This window comes from Mytilus edulis, chromosome 6 (genome assembly GCF_963676685.1).
Source record: "Mytilus edulis chromosome 6, xbMytEdul2.2, whole genome shotgun sequence".
Taxonomy (NCBI): domain Eukaryota; kingdom Metazoa; phylum Mollusca; class Bivalvia; order Mytilida; family Mytilidae; genus Mytilus; species Mytilus edulis.
This window is the reverse complement of record NC_092349.1, coordinates 1,432,728-1,451,632: the sequence shown is the minus strand read 5'-3', so window position 1 is coordinate 1,451,632 and position 18,905 is coordinate 1,432,728. Positions and strand designations below refer to the sequence as shown.

At 31.0% G+C, this 18,905-nt stretch overlaps 3 protein-coding genes across 3 annotated transcripts in view; all 3 read left to right on the top strand.

The window, feature by feature from the left end:
- The window catches only part of LOC139526915 (uncharacterized), a 350,297-nt gene that overhangs the window by 46,533 nt on the left and 284,859 nt on the right, over positions 1 to 18,905 (top strand). The gene's annotated exons all lie outside the window — the stretch shown is intronic.
- Positions 1 to 18,905, top strand: part of LOC139528986 (uncharacterized) — an 88,068-nt gene that overhangs the window by 53,711 nt on the left and 15,452 nt on the right. The gene's annotated exons all lie outside the window — the stretch shown is intronic.
- Positions 528 to 10,669, top strand: LOC139526873 (lymphocyte antigen 75-like). Its single transcript, XM_071322007.1, has 6 exons — positions 528 to 731; positions 1,855 to 2,108; positions 3,179 to 3,386; positions 8,036 to 8,247; positions 9,237 to 9,338; positions 10,512 to 10,669. The coding sequence occupies exons 1-6, from the start codon at positions 619 to 621 to the stop codon at positions 10,667 to 10,669; spliced, it is 1,047 nt and encodes a 348-aa protein (XP_071178108.1). The 5' UTR covers positions 528 to 618.

Sequence of the window (18,905 nt, the reverse complement as noted above, 5' to 3'; positions counted from 1 at the left end):
GGGGGGGTTCCAACTACATGTATATGTCCCAATTCAAATGCATTGATCGGCCGAAAGAAGGGGGGTTCCAACCGATGGAACCCCCCATCTGGATCCGCCACTGTACTATGTTTCAAAATAACATTGTTATAAATTGATTGTACAATGTACATAAATGAACATAAATAACGGAAAAAAATATTTTTAGAAAAAATGAAGGGTACATGACTTTGTTTACGAGATATAAACAATTGAAAAATTGCAGGAAAATTATGAATAAACGAAGAGGATTCCTAATAAATGACAAAAATCCAAAAACTGGAGGAGCGAAACATCCTTAAAAACAAAAGCAGAACCGCAAACATCTGATTGCTACATTTTCAGACAAAAAGAAATTATTTACAAATTCTAATAAATCGCGTCAAATATTTTGAATGTTCATTCGAAGTGTCTGTAATTAAACACAAGACAACAAAAAGTTACGGTAGTAAAACCAGACAGTTTGTTTTCATTTCAATATTTTTGTCTTTTATCATACTTTTAGGGTATTCGTGCTTTGCTGCTGATTGTTTAGCATGGTATTCACTGCTGGATGGCATTTACAGGCATCACTGTTATTGGTACAAAAGTTCATCGAATATGGTAAATGCCTTTGAAGCTAACAGGCTTTGTGCTGAAGACGGTCATGGATTGGCGCCATACATAGACGTAGCGCAGTACAATTTTGTAGAAAATTTAAGACCAGGTGGCTCGTATGTTTTATTTGATATTGCTGTTGTTTCTTATGAATAAAAATGGAAAAAAAATAAATAAAACAGGAGGTTAAAAACGTGTTATTCATGTTACGTGTTGTTGGGTTGCTCCTGTACTGAGGTATACAGGTGTAATACCACCAATTCATGAAACGTCACATCCGATTGTATACGAAAGTATTTCGAAAAAAAATATTCTTTTAAATTTAACAGTTAAAGGTAATTAATCCTACATTTTATTGCATTAAAAAAAATCTGTCTCGTAAACATATGTCTTGGGTATTTCAAAACACCATTTTTTTTTTTAATTTGGGATTTCTATAGAGTATTTGATGATCTTGAGTTAACATGGTGACTAAACCTTGTACACAGATTAAATATAGGGGATACATTTGATTGGTTAACTTCCAATGATGGTTATTGTCTTATATGCAATGAAATGTTATGTGAATTTTTTTCTATAGCACTGGACAGGATAAAAGTTTATTCATGCCAAGTATATCTTTTACAAGGGCTAATTGGGGAAAAACAATGTTGGTATTACACCTACTTACTTTTTTCTTAAATTGGACCAGTTAAGCCATCGTTCGTTGTCAATGTTGTAATATAGTGGTTGTCTTTGGTTGCAGTCTATTTCATATTTGTTTTATTTTATAATTTTGTTGGCTTTACCTTTTCAGTTGTTTTACATTATGTTGTGTCGGGTCCTTGCAAAGCTTAATATGCAGTACGCATAAATACTATAAGGTAACCCATCAATGCTTTAATCTACATTATTTGATTTAGTATTCTCGTTGGCAATCATTCCTTATTAATGTTATATTCATAGCATTTAAAAGCATGATAAACCTAAAAAAAATAATCAATTCACGTACGTACCACATGATGTAAGAACAATTATAGCGGTAATTGTGTAACAGACATGTGGATTTTTATTGGTATTTTGTTTTAATTTCATGATTTTGATGTGAGCTGATGAGAATAAAATAAAACATAATAACTTAAGCTGCAATGCCTAGTATGTGGTCTCATCTTTAAACATCAAAGAGTAGATATACAGTAACACGTGTGCAATCAAATTACTTAACTTATATGATTCATGTGTGTACTTTCGCTTTTATAGAGGGGAAACATTTATTGGCGTGATGGACGTAGCTGTAGAAAACACATGGACCCATTTAGATGGATCAAGCATAGCAAACAATGATTTTCGGTCAACTTTTTGGCTTGATGAAGACCCAGAACTTAACCAGCCGAACGGAGGAACGGATCAAAACTGTGCTGTGATTAACAAAAGAAGCTTTCATCTTCCAAATAAAACTCAGGACAAGTCATGCTCAGATTATGTTCTGGACGAAATGCTATGTTATAAAAAAGGTGAATGCAGGTTGATATTATTTTAATTGTATTTTGACATAGTGATATGTTTTATTCATCCCTCGTCACGATATAGCTTTTTTGTGCTGGTGTGGCGTCAAGCAATCACCAATCAATCATTTATATTTATTCTAAACTACCATGCACTAAAGACACTCTTAAATCTTAAGTATTATTATAATTATTATTATTGTAAAGCTTGTATATACAGCAAAGTGATATTTTGTTAATAGTTAGTTTAGTTTAAACATATTTTGTTGTTTAAAATGACAAATGGACTAGACACAAGTTTTGCAATTTGGTATTTGGTAATGTCTTCTACAAAAATTTTCACTGTATACGTTAAAGACCACCCTTTTACATTGATATTGAGAACAACACTTAAAGTGCTGCTACTTTGCTTTTGAAATGTGTTTTGTTGGTTTTGTCTCATAAATGTTTACACCTTATTATTTCTTTTCCATAATTAAAGACATAAGTGATAATTATGTCTGTATACCAAAAGGGTAATTCATGATATGAAGCACAACACTCAGCTGAAGAGCCAATAACTACAAATTAGCGGTTTTTTATTTGAATTTTTTTTATTTTTTAAAATGTAGTCTAAAACCTAAAGAATGAAATATATTAGAACTGGCATTCGCTAATGATAATGTATACCTGAAAGGAGTGGGGGGGGGGGACGAGGGGCGAGAAATACAAAAGGGAAGTCAAACTCATAGATTGAAAATAAACAGACAACACCATGGCTATATAATAAAAAGACAAACAGACAAATAATAGTACACAAGACACAACATAGTAAATTACAGACTAAGCAACTCGAACCCCACCAAAACTGATGGTGCTCTCATGAGCTCCGGAAGGGTACGCAGGTCCTGAACATGCGCGTCTGAAATAGTGTGTGTTTGCGAAATTATCTTTAGTAAGTAACACTCTTGAAATATGTAACTGAAAGTGTTGACAATATTTATATACATGATAAAGCACTATGTCAGACTCTACATCATCGACTATGATTAAGCAGCTGCGCTGCATATCACAGTTTCTAATACTTTTTTACATTGAAGTTGTGAATTGTCTAAACTGGACTTCCAGCGCTGATCAAATGTACCGAGAACACTGTTACTGGTTTACAAGTAAGCCTTCATCATTGACGTCATGGACAATTGTTGATGCCATGGTTAAGTGTCAGGAGGATGGTGGCTACATTGCATCATTAATAGATGACCAAAATTATCAGTTTATCGAGAATAACGTTTTGGGAACTGTATTTTCGTAAGTAGACATTTCAAGTTTCTAGGGTAAAAGTTGTTCAAAAAGTAAAATCACAAAAATACTGAACTTAGAGGAAGATCAATTGGGAAAGTCCATAATCACATGGCAAAATCAAATAACAAAACGCATCAAAAACGAATGGACAAAAACTGTCATATTCCTGACTTGGTACAGGCATTTTCAAATGTAGAAAATGGTGGATTAAACCTGGTTCTATAGCGCTAACCCTCTCACTTTAATGACAGTCTCATCAATTTCCGATATTTTTACATTGATGCGTTAAATAAACAGACACAATAAATAGAATAGTCAAAATATGGGTACATCAGTCATCATCGTTTAACAATTTTAAAAGGAACAATTTAACAGAACACAAAAACATCTACTATCTATGAACACATTTATTGATTTGAGTGTCTGACGTCAGAAAATTTTATACGTCACATAAATTTGTCGTTCAATGTTCGTACAAACAATTTTAAAATTTTCATGGGAATGTTAGCATACAGGGTTAAAAAATCAAAAGTATGTAAGAATAAATTTAAGAAATAGACCGAGATTTAAACTAGTCCAAAAGTTATATATAGAATTTATAAGAATCCAAAAATAGTTAATTCCACTACGCGATTGAATGATTTTGACGTTTGTGGTTCAACGTATATTGTAATTCATAATAGAAATATATCATAATGACATATAAATAGAACAATATCATACTGACGGGATCTTTTAAAGTACAGAGTCACGTTATAAATTAGTGTGACGTCGGTGTATTGATGTGCATTCAACTCACAACGCTTAATATTGGTTGCATAGTGTGCTAGAGATCTTATACGATATATATGGGGTACTTAAATTCCAAATGGGGTGAGAGCGAAGCTCGAATCCCCATATGAAATTTACTGACCCCATATATATCGTATTAGGTAACTTGCACACTATTATGTGACGAATTTATCTTACCGACTATCCTAACATGTAGTGTTTAGCCTATAGCGGATTATCAAAGTGTTAAAGCATGCAATATTGTTAGTATTAAGAACATTGATCAATTAGTCTATACAAAAATAAATGCCAACAATAACCGTGATAACTTTAAACATGTTAAATGTGTTTTATGAATATATTTCAATCGTTTATCAGCAGTTGTTTCGGCTGTTGAAACCTTTAAGATTTTTCCTCATCGCCGTGTTGTTTTTATAAAGGGACGTAACACATCTACTAACCGTGTATAGAAATGAACCTCACTTACTAGCCTTATATTGGATATACACCATCTTTACGCGGTTGCTTTCAATTTATTTGATTCTATGAAATGTATATGAGGTAAGATAAATCGAAAAGGTCTCCATCGGTTAAAAAAAAAGACATCGATTCTCGTAAACTATTTGACAGAAATCTTATTTGAAGGAGGATTTGTCGTTTTATTTTGTTGGTCATACTATATTGTTATTTGAAATTGACTGTTTTTACTGGAGTTTTTCTACTTTGTATAGTAACACCTTGTGTCCTCTGATGTCGTGTTATACTGAATACACTTTTATTTGTAACATTGCTTGCTATCTTGTTCAGTGAACCATAGTCAACCTTCATTTTGATATTATCCTTTTTAGCTCACCTCGTCCAAAGGATAGGTGAGCCTTTTCCATCACTTGGCGCCGTCGTCGTCGTCGTCAGTTGACTTTTACAAACATATTCTCCTCTGCAACTACTGGGCCAAATGTGAAACAAACTGAGCCTTAATCAACCTTAGGGTATTTAGTTTCAAATACTTATCCGATGACCCTATCCATCAACCAAGATGGTCACTATGGCTAAAAATAGAACATGTATGTAAAAATTTCTGTTAATTTCCGAGGCATCAAACAACCTGTTGATAAGTTACTGACTCAGGATTGATAATTATAAGTACATTTTGCAGTTTTTTGTTATTTTCTTGAATATTATAATGAATAGAAATAAACTGTAAACAGTAAAAAAGTCAGATAGACAAATAAATCACCATGACCCCTTTATGAGTTATTGCCCTTCATAGTAAATATTTAATATATTTTTTGGTAATCAAATATTGTAATCTTTTGCAAAAACCTTCTCCTCTGCAACTACTGAGACAAATATAAACAAACTTGGCAACACTCATCCTTAAAGCATCTAGTTAACAACATTGTCATATAACCCTGACAGATGAAATATCAATGTTATCTCATCGACTCATTGTCAATGCAACCCTCGGATAAGCTTTAGCAGGAACGTCTCATACTTTATGCCAATAATTTTGTGATTACTTTATAAGGGATGTTATTTTTATCAAACTTTAAAAACATCAATTTCGGAATTCCACCTTTCATAACCAAAACGTAGGTGTTCCTTACTGTAATGTTATTCTGACAAGGATTGCTGTTCATCATCATTAAGAAATGTGTTGATTCACCTTAACACGACGACTATTACACCAGAGTTTAAAAATTAACTATTTATTATTTGACAATAAAAAAAGGTCGAACATACAAAATATAATGAAAATTTAAAACTTACTCCTTATACACCTTGTGATATCGATATATATATGTATGTGAATAGGAGGGATACAATCAAGTCCGAGTATTACATAATTAATAGACAATTAATATACTATCATCTTAAGATAATTCGAAAGATTTGTTGTAAACCATAATTGAATAAGGCAGTCGTTTTAAAAGATGGGTGATATAAGTTAAATTTTTATATGCGAAAAAAAAACACTTAGTATGGCATACTAGGTTGTGAGTAATCCTGACCTAATACACACTCCCTTTGAATATTCGTATTCCTATTTGTAATAATTATTTGTAATGCCTTCATGCCGTGATTAATTGCTTCATATTCGTTAATGTTTGTCCTGAATGTTTGATATTCATTGGTAAACATGTTTAAAAAATCATTCTTCGGAAAACAAAAATAGCAAAATCATGAGTTGCTTTTAAGGGAGGCATGGTCTTTTTGTTAACGCAGATGTAGCTGAATATGGAAGAAATTCTTATTTATATTTGTGTTGTGATACATCTTGCATTTGTGAGAACATTACAGTTAAACGCAATAGTCCTTTTACTAAGAGTAAAAGAGAAAATACAAAAATTATATAAAATAAAACAAAGACAACATAACAACAAAGTTCACAAACACGTTAACGACAAACAAGAGTAGGCACAGAAACGCAATCAAAAGCATGGTGTATACGCTGGTGCGTGGAATAGTTAATCAACACAAAAAAAATCCTGCTTAACTATTAGGGTTGTCATGTTTCTCATGTAATGTTAACATTGTTGCATCGATATTTTAGTATGACTGAAAAAAACGACGTCAACGTAAAATATGACAAACTCGATTGGGATGAGTCTGTATGAAAATCAAACATTACAAGTTTAATTTCAATGGTTCTGATTGGATGACTGTCAGCGTATACGTTTTTTTTTTATCTTTGTCTGTGACTAAGGAAGCCGACATTTTTAATTGCGTTTGTATGTGCTATTTCTGCAACAATTAGCAAAAAAACTCACGTTGCACCTAAATGTTATCTTTTTATCAAATTTTATTGCATTCTGAAACAGCCAAGAAGCAATAAAACGCCTTGTGTTTAGAAAGCAGACCAATAAAGTCACCTAGTTCACGGACAATAGATCGAAGATAACACATTTTTTCAGAATTTTCTTCAATAAAAATTTTACATTGAATAATGATTGAAATTTTATTATGAATTGTTTTCCATTAGAATAGAAATAACTTGATTGTACGAGTCGCCAGTTAAGGGGGCTCGCGGGTCTACATTTATTTTAATTTAATATAGGATTTCGCTATATTTTTCTATAAATGAGTTTTATTGTATACTTGATAGAAAAATGAAATCATAAAATGGGGTCACCGTTCATTTACGCTCACAATCTGCCTTCGAAAGGAGCATACATTTTTGTTAATTTCCTTTTTTTTTCTGTTGAACTACAATGTAATAGGAGAAATAGCGGTAATATCGAAATAAAAAAAAATACAACAATTATTTAGTTTATTTACAGCTTTTTCGAAAACAACAATAAAAATATAGGTCACCCATGCGTTAGAAAAGATATTTCAATTTTAATGCCACAAAATGGCATTTTGGCACCAAAGGGAGATAATGTTGAGCTTTTTCGATGCTATCTACATTTTAAAAGTCACCTGGGTCCAACACGAATTGATTTTTTTTTTTGAATGATTTTTGTACCGTATAATAAAGTTACAACTGCTAAAGGTAATAAATAAAATATGTAATAAAAAAAAAGTTTATTTTTTTTCTGAAAATCTTATACCCGCGAGCCTCCTTAAACTAAATTTGGGACATTAAAACTATCAATGGACCTCAAAGCTGCAAATACAAAATTCAGTTATGTCCTAAATGTTGCCTTACACTTGAAAGCTTTCTTTTTGTCAATGTATGGTAAAATGTAAACCATTTACAAAACGTACGCATTGGTACGTAAATGTTCAATTCGACATGTTTTTTTCTTTTTAATTTTTTTTAAATACAGGCGTATTAATTGCTTTTATTTGATGACCATGCTTTTAGGACGAATTTACTGCAGAAATATCCAAAAATCAATTGATAACAGAAATTTATTCATATTTTTACATATTTGCAGAATAAAGAGTACTCAAGTTTGGCTTGGTACCCATTCCATTATGGGTTCCCCATCAAACTGGAATAATGACCCATCGTTTGTTACATGGCTATCATCGAGCTCTTCTAGTGAGGAATGTGTTGTTATTGATTCAAATCAAATTCAGTCATGGGCACCTTGCAACACAAACAGTAGTGCCTTGACAGGAGCAGTATGCTTCAAGCATGGACTAGGTAAATAAACTCATCAAAGATACCAGGACTAAAATTTGTATATACGCCAGACGCGCGTTTCGTCTACAAAAGATTCACCAGTGACGCTCGAATCCAAAAAAGTTAAATAGGGCCAAATATAGTAACCAATATGTAAACTCGTCACGTCTTCCTATAATTAGTTATAGGTCAACAAAACATAAACACCAAGCTTAAATTTGTTCATGCCAGTGGCAAAGAATAGGCAGTGACGCTGAAATTGAAACACATCAGGTAAAATGAAATATGCAATTAAGCATTAAGGACCATCAGATCAAATAAAATGACACATATAGCTTAATAAATCTAGTCCTACGGTTGAAAATAATAGGAATTAAAGTATATTTTGAATTTATACAAAATGCGTATTTTTTGTTAAAATATTAACTATCATGATTTTTTTTTCAATTAATAGATAAATAAACAGCAAAAACATGTCCGTTTCTTCTAACATTGGGAAAATGTAGAAGAACGAATTATTTCCAAAAAATTACTACAAAAATTGAGACCCTAACGGTAAAAGATATTCCAAATTTTTTACTAAAATCTACATGTGTTTATTTTTAGACATATATGTAATTGTGTACGCTTACATAGCCACAATCAATTTCATTTTGCCTGTTTTCACATTGAAAATAACTGCTTCGTAAACAATGCTGTATATATCTGTGATAAATGACTGTATAGTGGCAAAATTTATACGGTCGTTTTTCTTTCACTGCGACTGCGCAAAACTACACCGTGTCATATGGTATACACGTCTTTATAAAATAAAGGTATAATTAACGATTTTAAAACATTGAAATAACTGTTTCGCAAACAATGCTGTATATACATATATAACATGTAAGTGACTGTATAGTGGCACAATCTATACGGTCGATGTTCTTCGACTGCGAAAAGCTACATGCGGTATACACACCTGGATAAAATTTAGGTTTAATTAGCAATTGTAAACTATGTACTTACAGCACCTATAACTTGTGAACCTGATACATCTAATGTGAATATTAATTCAACAACAGTAGAAGAATTAAGACGTGTCCTGTTTATTGACACTGAACAAACGAACGGTAAGAACATACCAAAAGTTATATTGTGTGTGCTGTTGTTTGTTTGTCTTTTTTCATTTTTAGCCATGGCGTTGTCAGTTTGTTTTAGATTTACGAGTTTGACTGCCCCTTTGGTATCTTTCGTCCCTCTTAAAGCTTTCATAAATACGGTAAACAGATTTGTATTTTACGAATCGTACGTATTTCCGTTTAATATCATTGTTGATTGTTTTCTAAATTTCGCTGCAATATTTGATCCACTGATCGATAAGGACAATTAAAGTTAAAAGCATCAACAACCAAAACAATCGCATCAACTCGAAAAGGATCATGAATAAGTGATAGCTTCGGACGAAATAACAAATATCTCGTTGAAAATTGTCATTTTAATCTTTTTACGTTAACATGTATACAATGTAACTTGTTTTATGAATAATACAGCTGAAAAGTAATAACCATTTGAAAAGGGCATTGCAACAGTTTATCATAAAAAAAAATGACGCAGACCTCTTATATATAAACGCGAAAAAATCATATAAAGCATATACAATGTACACAAATGTTACAAATTAAGATAAAATGTATGGATGTTTCTCGTCAGGTGCTTCGAAGTTGCATACATGTGTTTATCAAGTCAGAAGCCTCTTTTATTTTTAGTTTTTAAATTAGTTCATTTATAGTTTTAATGTTTAGTGTAACGACCATTTTCATTAACTAGTACACAATTGTTTGAGGAACAGCTGAGAACCACTCTGGGTGTGAGATTTTCTTGCTACGTTAAAAACCCCTTGGTGGTCTTTGACTGTTGTCTGCTTTTTGGTTGGGTTGTTGTTTCTTTGAAATATTTCCAATTTTCATTTTCAATTTTAACTTTTACACTACCCTTTAGCATTTTTTAGCAAGCAATCCGATATTTGTTGTTACATACGGTCGATGAACGTGAGTAAGTAGATTGTTTCTAACATCCATAACTCAAGTATATTGTATACGTATTTTTAGCATTTCCATCAACTGTACAAAAAGTTTGATAAGAATACAATGACAAGTCTGGCGACGAAACAAGGCGCTTTTTTCCTCTTTGCTCTTTTTTTACAAAGACTAATAACATTGGTCAATTACATATTCGTTATTCGATTCTCTAACTGTATTGTATTTTAGAGACAACTTATAACTTAAACTATCATTTTATTTCAGCCTATAAACTAACGAAGATCAGCGTGTACGAAGATAGACCAGTAGCGAAGGCTATAGGTTGTGTAGGAGTTGTCATCCTTATTTCTGTTATCTTATTCATTGTGTTGTTAGATTGTCAACGAATAGAACAGTGTTATACTAAAAAGAAAACAAATTGATCTACCAATATGTTAATTGTCTACATGGATAAACATGTATAGAAGACCGTTGTTTTTCCCCTTTAAATTGTTATACATGTCTAGTCATTTGTATGACCCTTTATAGTTTGCTGTTCATTTTAAGCCAAGACTTTGGTTGAAGACCGTTATTTTATTTTGAATGGCTAACTTTTACAGATTGCAAATTCTTCGAAACAAAAAAAAATCAGACTACAAGAGAGTTTGCTTGTAGCAAAAATTCACATATAAATCATTAGGTAAACAACGCTAAAGCTCAGGCTCTTATTACAAAACACAATAATAAAATTAACGTACTGTATTGTGTTCATCATTTTAAAATACGACAAATCTAGCACTGAGTTCTTTGCAAAAAGTAAACATGTGTGAAAATAAGAGTAAGTGAGAGTCCGATTACCAGAAAAAGGAATTACATAAACATACAAAAATATTCAACCTGACAGTTTGCAAGAATTTCAAAGGTTCATCTTTTGAACATTTTAAAGGACAACCTCTAATAATTTTATGATAATGTAATATATCTTTTCCAAATTTTCATTTGGCAGTCTCCGGGACAAGTTTGCAATCCGCTGAGTGCAAAAGTTGTCATCTTAATTTTTGGAGTAAAGTCTGAATGAAATTGATAACATGCTTATTTTTCCTCTATGAAAGTTTCATAACAGTACAAACAGTATGAATATAATTTGTCCTAGACTATATAACTGATAAAATATAATTACAACTTTAATAAAAGGTTCACTGATGAATAACAAGACATACAAACACCATAGTCTGGCTGTTAAAGACAATAAAATGATAAGCAAAATAGTTTATCTTACGATTTGTGATGTTATCAATGTTGTGCTCATATTTGCAGATTTAAAAAAATAAGCACTCTTCATGTTGAAATAACTTATCTTATGTTTTAGCTCATGTGTACAGTTATTCAATCCCTTAAGTCACAGTTCAGTGCATAAATAAATCCATCCATCTTCCTTCAATTGTTAAAAAAAAATGCATATTTAATTTTTGAAATTCATTCTCAAAAATCTATTCCTCTGTATATTTGATATGACGGAGCGATGACAATGCATGGATAAAGCTGGTGTTTATTTCGACAGGGTTTATTTTGACAACAAAACACTTTTTTTTACATTTTTCCCTTATCCTTCAGTGAATATGTAGGTTGTTGAATTTACACAGTTATATTCTTGTGCATCTATGATAGTACTCCTTTTTGTTTAAAGCCATTTTGTTGAATTTTCCTATTTCTTTTGTCCAGGAAAGCCCACATTTCATTTCACATTTATCCAATTTGCACATCATGTAGAAAATTATTAACTTTAAGTTTCTTTTTCAGTATTGACCTGTTGATGATCATGAAAACCAAGATGTCTGACATATAAATACACAAAATGAAAATTAATAGAGAAAAACAGAAATATAAAATAAGCTTAATTTTATCATGTTTAATAAGAACATTATGAGTTACTTTCATTTGATAATTTTACTTCAGTGCATTGTGTCATATTAGTCTTTTTATTGCCTTGCAGTGATATTTTAAGTTCAACCACTTGCAACAGTTTTTACAGTTTGTTTATATGTTGTGCTATTTGAACCACTGTCCAGGATTATGGTAAGGTTGAGTGCTCATCATGCTCAGTGACTTGCTTTGTTTTAGTAATTGTTATTGGCTTTGAACTAATTTGGATTGTTTAAATCTTTTCATGTTAGGGTCTATATTGGCTGACTTATAAGTTATGAGTTTTCTCATCATCGAATGCCGTCATTGGCCATTAATTACTTGCATCCACTTCATTGAAATCTGATGTACATAACACTTATTTACCATACCACATCTTTTTATTTCTATTACAGTCATCAGTAATGGGCAATCACTGTTATTATATATAGAAGTGGTGTTGCCATTTAGGCCTTGTTGTCTTCTGTTTATTTTGTTTTGCAGATCTTTTCTTTTCTAACAGTTTATATCTTTCTTTATTATCATGTTTCTTGTCCTACACATAAAAAGGGTGAACACTATCATTTAATGACAATAACTATTATTATACATGTTATACATCAGTATGTGTTTTTATATATATAATGATATAAAAAAAGAATGAAATATTCATTTTGATATTTGTGCTAGTTCATTTCATTTCACAGACTATTTGCCAATCAACAGTTTTAAAGACTATTACCCCGTCAATAGTTATAGTTAGGTATAATCTGTATGTGTCTGTCGTAATAATTTCAAATTACAGAAGCAATTGAAACGAGAGGCTCCCTAGAGCCTGAATCGCTCTCCTGTAAATTGTTTCTGAAATCTTTCATTTATGATTTTTTTGCTGTTCAATATATATTAATGAGTGACTTGAAAATTTCATTTAACTCTTCTTTGTATCTGTCATATTTTCTTTACAGTTTCATGTTTCTTGACATACAAGGACATACAATACAAAATTTATGCTAGATACTCTGAAACTCATTCAGCCAAAGTTTGCCCAAAATTGATTCAGCAGTTTCAAAGGAAAACATGTTCTCAAGTAAGCAAACTAGATGAACAAATTGTGAGCAATTGTCTTTAAAGTTTAATAACTCCTAAAGGGGTCAATTTACTTTTTTGCTGTTTACAGTTTATCTTTGTCATTAATAATATTCAAGATAATAACCAAAAATTGCAAAATTTCCTTAAAATTACAAATACAGTGACACCAACCCAACAATGGGTTGTTAAATTCATCTGAAAATTGCATGGCTGATAGAACTTCACATAATAAACAACTTTACTTGTATCAAATTTGCACTTAATGCTTTGGTTTTTAAGATAGAAGCCTAAAACTGCATTGGGCCCCTATGTGCTATTTTTGTTATTTTGATGAAACAGAAAATAAAACACACACTTAATCTTTGATACCCTAAGGATCATTCATTTTAGATAAGTAAGGAATTAATTCAGTAGAAGATGTGTGAAATGGTTTACACCGGACGGACGAAAACGATGGACACCGAGTAATGGCACAAGCTCACAGTTCCTTCGGACCGGTGAGCTAAAAAGAAAAAAAAATGATATTTTTAAGAACTAAAACAAAAGAAATATGCAACTTTTCTGTACAAAATCAAATTTAAAGTTTCCAAGTTATGTATTTTATGAAAACTTGGGGAAGAAATCAGTGAACAACCGTTTCTTGAATGCACAATACCTTTTTCATTTTGACTGTCTGTTTTTATATACATGTACCTAGAGACTGTGGTTCTTGGTTAAAAACATGGTAGCTTATTACTAATAGTCATACTCACAACGAATTATTTATATATAAATATCTAAATGTAAATTTAATGAAAAAAGACCTAATATGGTTGAGTTCAAGAAAAGAATGAAGAAATACAAATGTCATGAATATCATATTGCAAAGAAATTACAATTTATATAAATAAAAAAATGGTCTTTTTTACATATTATATTTGATAACTTATTAATTGTCATTGATATGGTTATATTTATAAATTTACTGTTTACAAATGTTTGAATTTTTTGAAATACTAAGGCTTTTTCTACCTGATCAGGCATAGATAACCTTAGCTGTATTAGGCAAAACTTTAAGGAATTTTGGTCCTCAATGCTCTTCAACTTCGTACTATATTTGGCCATTTAACTTTTTAAGATTCGAGCGTCACTGGTGAGTCTTTTGTCTGGCGTATATACTAAATTTAGTCCTGGTATCTAGGATGAGTTTATTTACAACCACTGGGTCAATGCCACTGCTGGTAGAGATTTATTTCCCCGAGGGTATCACAAGCCCAGCAGTCAGCACTTTTTGTGCTTACATGAATTGTCATTGCTATGGTTATATTTATAAATTAACTGTTTCCAAATGCTCTTCAATTTCGTACTATATTTGGCCTTTTGAACTTTTTGGGATTTGAGCGTCACTGATGAGTCTTTTGTAGACGAAATGCGCGTCTGGCGTAGATACTAAATTTAGTCCTGATATCTATGATGAGTTTATTTATTGTTTCATAATTACATGTAGCATGATAAGTGAAAATAAAAGGTGTGTTCTAAAAAAATGTGTTGCTTATTATTGTATTGCAGTTAGACAATCAACAAAGAAAACAAAATACTTTGCTACGTAAAATATTTTATAAATCAAAGTTAAAGTCATACAAAGTATATACAATATAATACGTAATGTTGAATTGAGTTAGTTATTTGACTTAATTTCTAGTCTTTGTATCTGTTCAATTTAACCTTATGTATTGCACGTAGATGTATGTAGTCATTAGTTCAGAAAAATTCATATACAAAATTATCAATACGTTTTATTTTCTATGTAATTTTTTACGCGTTAATATTGGACAGCATTTCAACATGTGATAAAAAAGGAATAGCTCAATAATTAAAGCTATGACTAACATATATCAATTGACAGTAACAGTATACACCTGTAGAACCATTCAAAAGTTAGCATTTCATATATTCGGAAAATTCAGGAGATGATGAATTTTCAGAAACAAAGGCAATAGTCTCTTTGAGTTTCTTAAGAACAATGCTGTAGTATCTTTTAGTTTATTCGGAACAAAGGCTTAAACATAGAGTATATTTAAAAAATTCAGGAGATGGTGAAGTTACAATTTGATTTTCTAATTCTTCTAATGCAAGGTAAGACAAATGATATTCTGCAAAAAAGATTACAAATTGCCTCATTTTTTATTCTCGTATCACTCATTGTATTTGTGCCGATTAGTACCTCAAATTTAACTGACTCAATAATTCACAAACAACTTTATCCCACCACATTCTGTATGTGCCTGTGCCCAAGTCAGGAGCAAGTAGTTCATTGATTGTCGTTGGTTCATCTCTGTCATACTAGTATTTTATTTTCCTAAACTGTTTTGCTATAAATTATGCCATTCGTTTTCTCAAACGAATACTGTTATATTTTTCATGTCGGTGCATTTTATAGCCGAACATATATTATGAGTTTTCTGGAGAGTGTTCAAGCTAGTGGTTTATTGACAGCTTAAGGGAACTTTAAAAGGGGAGGTGTGTGTTTTTTCCTGAAATAACTCTGATCCCTAATTTGACGAAAAAAGTATTGTAGTCATGCAAATGAGAAAAAAATATTCTGAAGAAAGATTTTCCCTATACCTTATAGTGTCTAATGTTTAAGAAAATGAGATTGAAGGCTTCGAAAAACAATTTCTGACAAAAAGCCACAAATATTTCCATTGAAACTACATGGTTGCTCCCAAAGAGATAGTTCAGTCTCGGGTATCAAAACCCCATAGTATTATACCACTGGTTGACAATTAGGTCAAATTGATCATTTAATCATATGAAATGAGGTTCTCTGAATCAGCAACTGGTTTGATAAATGTTTGATACAGACAACAAGTTTAATGTTTTGTCTAATTCGTAGACTTGTTTATTAAAAAGACATAGTTGATTTCATATTTTTAATGTTATGCATTTCCTTCTCTTTTCTCCCTCAAAACAGAAAGTTTATCAAGATATTTTAAAAGGTTGATATAAGAATAAGAATATGTTGTACTATGATATTACTTGGAAAGGGATTAATATAAGTTGAAAAACTTGTTTCCCAATGCACTTTTAATAAATATGTTTAAACTAAACTAAACTCAATTTTAGTATCAAAATACAATTGTCTTTATATTTTGATACTAAAATTGAGCCTATTATCTATCTCGAAATTGTATTATTGAAATATGTTTACACTAAATCATAACTAATAATAGCTTTTCTATTAAGCGTGTTGTTCAATATACGGTTATATTCAAAATGTTGTTGGAAATCGAATATTTTAGAAATGAAATGATATATTTCGAATAAAACAAACATCCTGAAATATACTAAAATGTGCGAAAATTTAAAAAGCAAAGTACTTCTTTGTTCCATGAAATAAATGTTAGTCTCATGTCTGGCGCTACAAGATCCGTTTTCCGCTTTTGAGTTTTTAAAATCGACACAAAAGATGGATTGTGGTATTGTCAACGTGTAATATTGTCTTAAATACTTGTATATTCTTTTTAAAAGATAAATTCATCAACAATAGTATTAACTTAATCACAATATTGCCATTTTCATATCGATTTTTACTTTGTAAAATGTGGAATTTTGACATCCTTATCTAAGACGTACGCGTGCTTGTAAATATTAAATAAATTATATATTTTAAATGTGTTTTATTCCAAATTGAGTGTCTCGTAAATCTTTTTTGGCTAGGTAGTAATCTTTTAATGTAACTGTAATGTGTATTGAACATCTATTTTTACTTGCAAGATCAACTTGTGACTCTTTAGCAATGGCGACTTATAGTTTGAATGTCCCTTTGATATCTTTCGCCCCTTTTAAAACATAAATAATTAATATGAGGAAGGCGCTACCTTAAATGCCAGCTTTATACTAAGACAATGTCCTATATATATTGATTGGTAGTTGGTTGTTTAACATTCAGTGGCAAATGTTTAATGTATGTTCAGAACGAATGTCCTAGGCTACATTAACATATTGTTTATGTCTAAAATAAAATTATAAGTTCAGATTGAAAATGTTTAGGGAACGATCATTGAACTTGGAAAGGCAGAAGGGGTTATGGTATTTTTTCGAAAAAAAATATTCTGATTCCCAAATTGATGAATAAAAAATCTGTTCAAGCAGAGGACAAAAAAAAATATTTTGAATCCAGATCTTCACCAAAAATGATTTTATCTTTCAGATATGCAAAATAAATTTAACTTTTATATATCTTAAAACATTTAAAACTTCCCAAACCGCACAGGTAAGTCTGTACACAGTAGTTTTTTAGGTGACAATGGCCGTATTTGCCAATTTGTTATGATAAACCTTAATACTAGTGTTAAATTTTGACTAAATAATTTTAATTGTTAGCGTTGAAGGGCTTCGGTGAAAAAAATCTGACGCGAATAAAAAAAAACAATTTGTATTCCTGATCATCTTCAGTTTGTGATTTCTACATCAATTTCATGTACAAATTCAGAGTCAGTTTTATGTCATTTCTTGCATATATTTTTTTTGTTACATGTACATGATGTAGCTTACTTTTCAAGTTTTTATATGACAACAGAAATTGAGAATACAAATGTGAATGGAAATGGGAAATACAAGCATGTTAAAAATTTGCCTTTGAGTAATGCTTAATCATGTCATAGTTGTTTTCAAGAAGACACATTTAGTTTCCAGACAATAACTTGAGTATAAATGAATGGACGTGAGTATCATGATAAAGAAAATGTATTTGGTTAGTATATATATATATTCACAGTTGACATGCGCCAGTGCGCTGCAAAAGGATCTTCTATCCCTTTCATTCCCAAAATTACACATGATTTTTCTTTCTCACAGTAACACATGAGTTATTTGATAAATAACACTTGTCATTGTTTGAAACTTTCAGTAATACAAATTGGGTTTAGCCTGTTTGAATGTTTTACTGATTATATACAAAACACTTAATAAAATTGCATTATCTGCAGAATTATTGATAACTTTCCTCACTTTATATTCACAAGGAAAAATAACTAACATATTATCCATGCTATTCTGATCTGAGTTTTTATTCATACATATACTGGCATGGCTGGTGCTGTTCCAAGTTGTCTTCTTTTTCTGTTTTTTGAGTAGTATTTGTTTAACCTGTTCAGTCACTATAAAGTGTTACAATTCTTATTTCGACGCAACACATAAATAGTGACCAAAAAGGTACCGCTTTCACATGAGAGAAGCTAGAAAAAAAATGAAATGTACACATTTTCAATATCTTTGTAGGACTTACTATCATATGAAATTAAGGAGTTAGAGACTTCTGCTGAATAGAAATGTTTGGGTTCACCTGATACTTGTTTTCAAATTAGTCCATATTGAAGTTTGAAGGGTCCAAAATTAAAAAATGTTTGATTTCAAATGACATAAAAATTTGAATTTTTTATATGCTAAATATACATCTGTGGTCATATCAGGCTGTGCTTGGCGAAGCATTTTATTGCCTTTAGGTTTGTCCTTTTTTTTTTTGGTCATGAAAATAAATTTGTAGTTCTGTTGTGAAGTTGCTATTAACATGAGAATACCCAAATTGCTACTGTATTGTCAGTTTTTTTCACGAACTTTTTTAAATGTACCATGCAAAAGTTTATTCTGTGCTTATTTTGTAGACTATCCTTGTTTACAATATAGTTACGCCAATTTTATTTTGAA